At 44.9% G+C, this 10868-nt stretch overlaps 1 protein-coding gene across 2 annotated transcripts; it reads right to left on the reverse strand.

The window, feature by feature from the left end:
• Positions 1 to 889: 889 nt before the first annotated feature.
• Positions 890 to 10620, reverse strand: trim69 (tripartite motif containing 69). 2 transcript variants are annotated; one of them, XR_010015241.1, is made up of 7 exons: positions 9939 to 10620; positions 7327 to 7422; positions 6378 to 6611; positions 4106 to 4128; positions 3362 to 3477; positions 2679 to 3281; positions 890 to 2401 (listed from the first exon to the last, which is right to left on the reverse strand). XR_010015241.1 is itself a non-coding variant. In XM_063013963.1 (6 exons), exons 1-6 carry the CDS (start codon positions 10467 to 10469, stop codon positions 2737 to 2739), a joined length of 1545 nt encoding a protein of 514 aa, XP_062870033.1. In that variant the 5' UTR covers positions 10470 to 10620; the 3' UTR covers positions 890 to 2736. The 2 variants fall into 2 exon arrangements, 1 of the variants encoding a protein (XP_062870033.1); XM_063013963.1 differs by having other exon boundaries at positions 890 to 3281.
• Between the last annotated feature and the right edge of the window lie 248 nt (positions 10621 to 10868).

Consider the following 10868-nt stretch of genomic DNA (forward strand, 5'->3'; position numbering starts at 1 on the left):
GGAACGTCGCCGAGAGTCTTTCTTTCAGACTGCTAAATGACTTGAAACGCTTTCTCAGCAATCTGCATCAGAAAGTACCTCAGCGAACTCGAGCTGAATCTTTTTGTATAAGAAGAACCGACTCTAAAGCTTTAGAATCGACTCTACTTTTTCAATACTTGGAATTGGTGAATCGACTCACAGCTGAGCCGTTTAGTCAAGAGGCGAATTGAACCGAGAGTAATGAGTCGATTTATTAATTATTGCTATATGAACCATTATGTATACTGTGTACATTTTCATTTCATTTTCATGTTTTATCACTGCTTTATCCTGGTCAGGATCGCACACCCCAGACAAGACACTAATACATCACAGGGCCTTGGCCACCCCCTCAGACTCCCCCAGTCCTGTATGAATGTAGATGCTTAATAGCTAGGGATTCGAATTCACCATTGTGCCACCTGATCCACTTGATAGATTCTAAATTCTGGAGATCATAGGGGCTGTTCATTGTTCCTCTAATTGTACCCATCCATCGTATTGCTGTCCGTCCTCCTTCTCCTTTTACCTTCAACTCTTAAATTGCTAGAATGAATAAATCTGATGTAATGGTCGATCCCATGTTTGTTGTGTGTTTGAACCTCACAGCTAAGAGTCTTGCGGCAAGGAACGTGCAGTGTTTATCTTCTTGCGTGTCACGAATAAAACTTGTTAGTAAAATGTTCCATCCATCCATCCATCCATCCATGCATGCGTGCATTCATTCATGCATGTAAACGGATGCACCTGTGTTCCTGGAGCTGTGCAGCACCAACATTATCATGCAGCATCATCGTCTGTACACACTTCTCTTTATAAACAATTACATTTAAGACAATAAAGCTGAACTCAGATGTTTGTTTGTGCATTTGTTTGTGACTTTATTGATTTTTGTAGAAAAAATGAAACAGCCTTAAACAGTGTGATGTTTTCACTGCCAATCACAGTGATAGAACATCTGTATATAAAACCAGCATGGTATAGATCATGTAAATCTGAAAAGGCATTTCATCTGAGTGACCAGCACTCATTATAGATGCAATTCAGATGAAGAATGATTATATATTTTAATAGTCACAGCATAATAATCAAGACTGTACATGAGTATAGAATCTAACTATCAGTAACTATGAGCCTGCACCCATATTTTCATATTATATTTGCTAAACTCTAAAAATCCTACACCCTGTTTACACAGGATCGTTTCAGGTGTCTATAGCTTTAGGATCATATTCAGATAAAAATAAGCCACAGTAAACTACGTGTGTCCCAAATTAGGCTGAAATATTGGTGCTTAAACCAGTTTAGCTTCAGGTTTGTGGTGTGCTGTAGGAGTGGAAGTGCATCCTTCTCTCCAGGACACATTTAACAACCAAAACCTGAAGAAAACCATCACAGCATAGCGCCAGCAATCTAAACTGTCCATCCACACGAGACCGGCCACTTTACTAAACTTATTAAACAGCTTCCTTAAACAACAAATGAAGAGGCTGAACCCCGGTTCTTTTGCATATTATTTGCTACACCAATCAAATTATAATCAAATGACAGCGTCCCAGCCGACAAGGTGAATGAGAACTCAGGTTATATTCTATATACAGCGCACAGCTCAGGTCATGAAGGCCATTATACTGTTCCCACAGTACTGCACCAGTATAAACAATAGCTGTCTGGGATCCAAAACCCATCTACAGTCGAGTTCTAAAAACTCAGAACATGAATTATTTTATTCCACAGAGAAACCTGAACGTCTGACTCTCTATTGTCACCAGAGAGCGACGGATTTCTACATACGTACATTTATTTATGACATTTTTCAGGCACTTTATCTGAAGCCGCTTACAATTCTGTAATAAACACCCAATAACAGTTGCAGGTCACTTGAGACCTTTACTGCTTTACTGATTCCAGACCAGATTTATATAAGGATTAAATGCTACAAGAACTGATCCAGGATCAGCAATTGATTAGTAAATATCTATAACTGACCAGGTCCAGCCTGGGAAACACACGTGACTCACGTGACTCTTCAACAGCAGCAGAAACCAAATTCTGTCCTCCAGACCGGTGTGTGCACCAGGATGTATCATACATGTACTGAAAACAATCAGTGTTTTAAAAGCGTCTGTGCTTAGCAAGACACCGGCTTCTGGTAACTTGAATGTTGGTTAACGAGTTAGCAGGTTAACATTAGTACAGCGCTGTGTTGTGGAGTTTATAACACGTAAAGTGACATCAAAAACGACAATAAATGTGGCTGTGCTGGTCAAACTGACAAGAATACAGAAATAAACACTAGTCAATGAGCACCATCACTAAGCTAGGACTGATGAGAGTCTTGGTCTGGTCAGTAGCCACGTATGGATCTGAAGTCTGGACACTAAAGAAAGAGGAAGAAAGGCACATTTAGATTTTTAAGAACAAGTGCATCTCAGAGAGGAAGATGATCACCACTGAGCAAATGTACGAGACGGCCAGAATGGTTCACAAAATAAAATGTCTTTATACGAGTCTCATAATTTCTAAATCTGGCACTATGTTTTGGTCCAGACTCTCTGTTACAGGACTAAATAGCTAGTTTACAGCTGGTTCCATAACCTGCTAGCTAATGCTTCATGTTTTCCTGGAAGCACTTGGAAAAATAAACGAATACGAACCGTTCTGACTGGTGCACTCAGATTTTAAGACTGTGCACCATCAGCACGTACGCTGAGCTCATATTTTGGGGACGAAGACTTTCAGCGGCTCGTTCTCGTGCACTTTATCCAGGAAGCCGAGGTTGAAGTACGGGTACAGCGCCTCGGTGAAGGCGTCGCGGAAGGTGTAGAGGTGCATCATGCTGTCGGCGTTATAGAACGACACCAGACCTCGTTTATAGTCCAGGTACACGCCGATGCGCTCCAGGTGCTCGGTCAGGGTCAGGACGGTGGGGGGCCACGTCCCCGCCATGTACTGCACGCCGTACGACAGTGACACCGTCCAGAACCCGTTAGCCGGCAGAGCTTTGATCACGCCCTTCCTGCTGACGGACTCCCGGGCCACGCCCACCGTCCACACGGTGCTGCTGGACACCTCGATCTCCCAGTAGTGGCAGCCGTGGGTGAAGCCCTGACTGCCCAGCAGCGACAGGGCGGCGTCGAAGCGCTGAGGGTTGTCCCGCGCCGAGCTGTTGAAGGTCTGGTAGCGGACGCAGGTGAGAGACGGCGTCACGCTCAGCCACGGGTTCGCCGTGCTACAGTTGAACGTGATGGCGGACGGCACTGTGAAGTGAAACAGGACGATGTTAGTGTATGAACTTTTAACTGTACAGCGGTTATTACCCTGTTTAGAGAAGGTTCACCTGGGTAAAGGCTTCCTTTGAGAGATTTCCAGACTCGGTACTGGAGTGGACCAGCGAATCGGCCTTCACACAGCTGAGGAGGCATCAGGGTCGGCTTCTCAAACTTCAGAGGCTGTCTGAATCATATCAGAGCAACTATTATTATTATTATTATTATTAACAATATTATCATTATTACTATTATTATTATTAACATTATTAACAATATTATTATTAACAATATTATTATTAACAATATTATTGTTATTATTATTATTATTAACAATATTATTATTATGATTATTATTAACAATATTATTATTAACAATATTATTATTAACAATATTATTATTAACAATATTATTATTATTATTATTAACAATATTATTATTATTGTTATTATTATTAACAATATTATTATTAATATTATTATTATTGTTGTTATTATTAACAATATTATTATTATTGTTATTATTATTAACAATATTATTATTATTATTATCAATATTATTATTATTATATTATTATTATTAATATTATTATTAACAATATTATTATTATTATTATCAATATTATTATTATTATATTATTATTGTTGTTATTATTATTAACAATATTATTATTATTATTATTATTAACAATATTATTATTATTATTATAATTATTAACAATATTATTATTATTATTATTACTATTATATTAATAACAACAACAACAATAATAAAAACATGATAAAATAATAAAACAGTTAAAGTTGATTCTCACCTCTGCAGTAGACTCTTGATGTTCTGTAAGGAAACAGTAGGTGGTGCACTGATTAGTTCAGATTTATTATTCAGGAAAACCTTTAATTCCATATGAGATCATTCTCCTACCCCCCTAGACACACACACTACACACACACACACACACACCCCTTCCCGGCCACACACACTCTTTGTTTTGTGATCGGTGTGGAAATCCCCGAGTCGTGCACCACCATACAGAACTTTATCGGCTCCATCGAGACCCAGAGTGACATCATTTCAGTCCTGCTTTCCAAATCTTGCTTTACCCCTCTCTGTACCCCCGACTCACCAAACACTACCCCTCCCACCCCCACCCCCCTCCCTAAAGAGGTCTGAGTGAGATCATGCAGCGCTCAGCAGAGCCTCCAGGAGCCAAAATTAGTTTGTTTGGGGGTTTGCCAGAGGCTTTAGGGCTGAAGGCAGGAACCGAGGGAAATAAACACACATCCATCCTAACAACGTCCAATCAGAGAGGGGAAATCCACCCAGGAAAATCCACAGAGGAAAATCCACAGAGGAAAATCCACTGGGTTCCATTTGAACAGAAACACACAAGAACCAGCAGAGGAACCGACAGAGGGACACGGTGAGCCACCCATGACACACCAAATGATGTCTGTATGTCCAGCCAGCCGGGCTCCTCAACCAATCGAGGCACCTGCACAGGGGGCGGCTGATTACTGATGGCAGTGTGTGGCTCTCAGAACATCATACAGCGCTCTGTGAGACCCTGCCCATGACTCTGTGTGTGTGTGTGTGTGTGTGTGTGTGTTACAGACTGACCCTCAGCAGTGTGTGTGTGTGTGTGTGTGTAGTGTGTGTGTGTGTGTGTGTTACTGACCCTCAGCAGTGTGTGTGTGTGTGTGTGTGTGTTACTGACCCTCAGCAGTGTGTGTGTGTAGTGTGTGTGTGTGTGTGTGTGTGTGTTACTGACCCTCAGCAGTGTGTGTGTGTAGTGTGTGTGTGTGTGTAGTGTGTGTGTGTGTGTGTGTGTGTGTTACTGACCCTCAGCAGTGTGTGTGTGTAGTGTGTGTGTGTGTGTTGCTGACCCTCAGCAGTGTGTGTGTGTAGTGTGTGTGTGTGTGTGTAGTGTGTGTGTGTGTGTGTGTGTGTGTGTTACTGACCCTCAGCAGTGTGTGTGTGTAGTGTGTGTGTGTGTGTTACTGACCCTCAGCAGTGTGTGTGTGTAGTGTGTGTGTGTGTGTGTGTGTGTGTGTGTGTTACTGACCCTCAGCAGTGTGTGTGTGTAGTGTGTGTGTGTGTGTAGTGTGTGTGTGTGTGTGTGTGTGTGTGTGTTACTGACCCTCAGCAGTGTGTGTGTGTAGTGTGTGTGTGTGTGTGTTACTGACCCTCAGCAGTGTGTGTGTGTAGTGTGTGTGTGTGTGTAGTGTGTGTGTGTGTGTGTGTGTGTTACTGACCCTCAGCAGTGTGTGTGTGTAGTGTGTGTGTGTGTGTAGTGTGTGTGTGTGTGTGTGTGTGTGTGTTACTGACCCTCAGCAGTGTGTGTGTGTAGTGTGTGTGTGTGTGTTGCTGACCCTCAGCAGTGTGTGTGTGTAGTGTGTATGTGTGTGTAGTGTGTGTGTGTGTGTGTGTGTGTGTGTGTTACTGACCCTCAGCAGTGTGTGTGTGTAGTGTGTGTGTGTGTGTTACTGACCCTCAGCAGTGTGTGTGTGTAGTGTGTGTGTGTGTGTGTGTGTGTGTGTGTGTTACTGACCCTCAGCAGTGTGTGTGTGTAGTGTGTGTGTGTGTGTGTGTGTGTGTGTGTGTGTTACTGACCCTCAGCAGTGTGTGTGTGTAGTGTGTGTGTGTGTGTTACTGACCCTCAGCAGTGTGTGTGTGTAGTGTGTGTGTGTGTGTGTAGTGTGTGTGTGTGTGTGTGTGTGTTACTGACCCTCAGCAGTGTGTGTGTGTAGTGTGTGTGTGTGTGTGTGTTACTGACCCTCAGCAGTGTGTGTGTGTAGTGTGTGTGTGTGTGTTACTGACCCTCAGCAGTGTGTGTGTGTAGTGTGTGTGTGTGTGTTACTGACCCTCAGCAGTGTGTGTGTAGTGTGTGTGTGTGTGTGTAGTGTGTGTGTGTGTGTGTGTGTGTGTGTGTGTGTTACTGACCCTCAGCAGTGTGTGTGTGTAGTGTGTGTGTGTGTGTTACTGACCCTCAGCAGTGTGTGTGTAGTGTGTGTGTGTGTGTGTGTGTGTGTGTAGTGTGTGTGTGTGTGTGTGTGTGTGTGTGTGTGTGTGTGTGTGTTACTGACCCTCAGCAGTGTGTACGGTCCGTGTTCTCTCAGTTTGTCCTCGATGTCGTTCAGGGTTTGCTGGAGTCTCCTGATCTCCTCACACACCAGAGCTTTGTGCTGGTCCAGTCGGATCAGCTCTCGATGTTCCTCCGTCTTCAGCTTCACCTGCAGGAGCTTCTCCTCCTGGTAGAGGAACTGGTGCAGATCGCTGAACTGAGCCTCGATACGCTGCTTCAGATCCGCCGTGTGTTCCTGCACCACGACACCACAACACACCCGTCAGGGAACAGAGATAAAACCTGAGTCAAACGAGCTGCTCCATGATTTGAGTCTCTCTGCATGGCCTAGTTTGGCTGGCACTTGGGGCACGGAGGTGCAGAAGCATGTTGATTGTAAAAGCAACTTCTCATAGTTTGGTTTCCATTATATTTATGCATTTTTCCCATTTTCTCACAATCTAGTTGTCGATTCGAGCCTGAGCTAACACACGCCCCCCTCCGACATGTGTGCAGTACCGACCACTTGTTTTCACCTGCACAAGGCGGGTTCACACTTGAATCAGGATCACATACAGAGAGTCATACACCGCTCTCCATTATCCCTCGTCTCTGTGCAGCGCCTCCAGCGGCCAGCAGAGGTCGTAGTTGAGCAGTGATGAGGAATCCCATCATTAGCCAATCACGTCTGCGTGTGGGAGCCCGGTCGGCCGATAGCAGAGCTGAGATTCGAACCTGCAAACTTGAAATCTCAAATTCTTGCAGCGGACAATGAACTGTGCCGCTATTTCTCTGTGATACCTAGCAGATGGGGTTAGAGAGCTCAGTCTCAACATTTTACTGACCCAACAACACAGGTTCGAGTCCCTCATGTGGTAGAAGGTCAGGAATGATTTAGGTTTAGTCTCTGAAGGACGTGTAGAACAGATTTAGATGAGAAACACTGACGTTAATGCTGTTTTTATCTTTACCTTTAGTTTCTTGACCTCGTCCTCGGCCTTTCTCTCACACTGCAGTGCCGTGTTTATCTCCGTCTGCAGCGCCGACACCGAGCTGCTCAGTAACTGCTGTAAAACACACAAAACAAACAAACACTGATATTTATATTTATTTATTTATATATTTACCTGCACCGTCAACCTGTACCTCACGCTCGATATCCATGATTCTGTAACCGAGACACGTCGCTGATCTCCTCGTGTTCTTCAATTATTTTACATTTTGCAAGGAGGATCAGAAGCCACTTGTAGTGACAAATTTATTTATTTATTATTATTATTATAACGTGATGCTTTACACTTTGGTTCCACTCATGACAGGACGGGTCGTTACTGCTTACCCATAATTCATCAGTTCAGGTTTAATATCACACACGGTCATGAACTATTCAGTGTCTCCAGTTCACCTCACTTACACGCCTCTGTACTGTGGGAGGAAATCCACAAAGACACGGGGAGAACATGCAAAACTCCACACAGAAAGGACCCAGACCGCTCCACCTGGGAATCAAACCCAGGACCTGGGCGCCTACATGGACATGATTGGCTAATGTCTACAAGAAGGCGGCCGAGAGGATTCATCATTACTGCTGTAATAGTGGCGGCCTCTGCTGGCCGGTCGAGGCGCTGCACAGAGACGGTAGTTAATGGAGAGCAGTACGTGATACGGATCTCCGTATGAACCCGCCTCATGCAGGTGAAAAGAAGCGGTCTGTCCTGTACATGTGACTCTGGGACTGCAGCAGTAGTGGAGATATAACCGGGGAATTGGATACGACTAGATTGGGAGAAAAGTTTGTAAATCATAAATCAGTTTCAGGTATTCACTAAAACATGCATTACACCTCCCAATAACATGCAGAAGGTGGATTGTTTGCTGTGAACTGCCTCTATCTGTAGGTAGTGAGTAAATGTGTGTTTGTCCAGGATTGGTTTGGTGTGGAGTAAGAATCTTCTGATCAGCTCCTCTGTGTACAGAGAACAGCCCCGCCCAGCGCTCTGCCAAAATAAAGAACTGTGGAATCTCAGGGGAGGTTCAGAGGAACCAGCCACCCCCCCCCCCCCCCCCCCCACACACACACCCCCGACCCTCCCACAGCACACAGATTTCCCCTCACGCTCCACCCACCCAGTCCCGAATGTGGGTCAAAAGTCTCTGACCACGACCGGTTCCCAAAATCTCACAGGAGACTCAGTGAGGAACGAAGGTCTGATCAGGACGTTAGATGTTTCCACGCTCTGCTCCACCGTCACGTCTACACTACACACACACTCATGAAAACTCAGGGGGTGGAGCCCCGGGCTCTCAGACAGAAGGTTGTGAGTTCGAATCCCGGCTCTGCCAAACGGCCCCTGAGCTCTGAGCCCAGCCGCCGAACCAGCTACAATTTCACTGTACTGTGTTCAACGTTGTTATCACCTGATCATGGTCACAGTGGCTCCAGAGCCTTTCTAAAAATCACTCCATCATTCACAACTCACCTCACTCATTCACTCATTAACTCATTCACCAACTCACTCATTTACTCTCATTCTCACTCCTACTTACTCACACTCATTCACTCACTTATTCACTCACTTATTCACTCACTAACTCATTCACTCACTTATTCACTCACTAACTCATTCACTCACTTATTCACTCACTTATTCACTCACTAACTCATTCACTCACTTATTCACTAACTCATTCACTCACTTATTCACTCACTAACTCATTCACTCACTTATTCACTCACTTATTCACTCACTAACTCATTCACTCACTTATTCACTAACTCATTCACTCACTTATTCACTCACTAACTTATTCACTCACTTATTCACTCACTTATTCACTCACTAACTCATTCACTCACTTATTCACTCACTAACTCATTCACTCACTTATTCACTCACTAACTCATTCACTCACTTATTCACTCACTTATTCACTCACTAACTCATTCACTAACTCATTCACTCACTTATTCATTCACTCACTCATTCACTCACTAAATCATTCACTAATTCACTCACTAACTCATTCACTCACTCATTCACTCACTTATTCACTCACTAACTCATTCACTCACTTATTCACTCACTAACTCATTCACTCACTCATTCACTCACTTATTCACTCACTAACTCATTCACTCACTCATTCACTCACTTATTCACTTACTCATTCACTTATGAATGAATGCAGTAAAGTTCAGCACCACACAGACTGGGTGCAGAGCATAAACACACCCAGGACAAAAAACTTTCACATGTTCTCCTTTCCCCTGAGTTCAGTGATTTACTTCACCCACACAAGCATGCAGAAGGTGGGTTGGCTTCTCTAGCTTTGGGTGCATGCATGCATGCAAGAGTGAGTGAGTGAGTGAATAAGTGAGTGAATGAGTTAGTGAGTGAGTGAGTGAGTGAGTGAATGAGTTAGTGAGTGAATAAGTGAGTGAATAAGTGAGTGAATGAGTTAGTGAGTGAATAAGTGAGTGAATAAGTGAATGAGTGAGTGAATAAGTGAGTGAATAAGTGAGTGAGTGAGTGAGTGAATGAGTGAGTGAGTGAGTGAGTGAGTGAATCATGCCTCTGCTCACCCGGTACTTCTGCTCGGCTTTATCCAGACACAGGAGGGCGTGGGCCTGGTGCTCCTGAGACACGGCGCAGGTCACACACACCAGCTCGTGTTCCTCCTCACAGTACAGCTTCAGCTCCTCGCGGTGCCGCGGGCACTGTGGCATGGTTTTCACCGGTGTACCCGCCGCGCCCGCCACGCCCACGTCCGCACTCTCACTCGCTATCTCCTCCTCCATCTCATGGGTGTACGTCTCCACGATGTTGGCCAGGATCCGATTGGGTCTGTAGCTCCGACCGGGGATCACCTTCCGGCACTGAGGGCACAGGCCAGGCAATCCCGTGCCAGGTGTGCCGGGTGTTCCAGGTGTGCCAGGTGCACCGGGTGTGGGAGGCGAGCGCGTCCCGCTCCAGTAGCTGGTGATGCACGTCTCACAGAAGGTGTGGTCGCACTGCAGGGACACGGGGTTCTGGAACAGGTCCAGGCAGATGGAGCAGGTCAGGTCCCGACTCAGGCGCCGAGATATTTTGGGTTTGGGGCGCTTGCTGGACATGTTGAGGTTCAGATCCTCTCCTCCTTTGATCTTTTTCTCCTGAGCAGATCTTCAGATCTTCTCTGTGTTCTGAGCTTCACTCGGTGCAGCAGATCCTCTCGGTCTAAGTTTGGATCTCGCTGAGAGAAACTTTATGGGCTGCAGAGTATTTCAGCTCTCTCTCTCTCTCTCTCTCTCTCTCTCTGTCTCTCTCTCTCTGTCTCGCTCTGTTTTTGCCAGGATCAGATTTGGACGGAGCTTCCTGTTGACATTCAGAGAGGAAGAGGTGGAGAGAGCCCAGAGCCTAAAGAAAATCTGTGTGTGTGTGTGTGTGTGTGTGTAAATGTGTATGAATGGTGGAGTGTGTGAGAGTGCGTTGTGTGTAGTTGTAGTTGTGTGCATGTTTGTGTAAATGTGTAT

This window comes from Trichomycterus rosablanca, chromosome 18, assembly GCF_030014385.1.
Source record: "Trichomycterus rosablanca isolate fTriRos1 chromosome 18, fTriRos1.hap1, whole genome shotgun sequence".
In the NCBI taxonomy this organism is placed as follows: domain Eukaryota; kingdom Metazoa; phylum Chordata; class Actinopteri; order Siluriformes; family Trichomycteridae; genus Trichomycterus; species Trichomycterus rosablanca.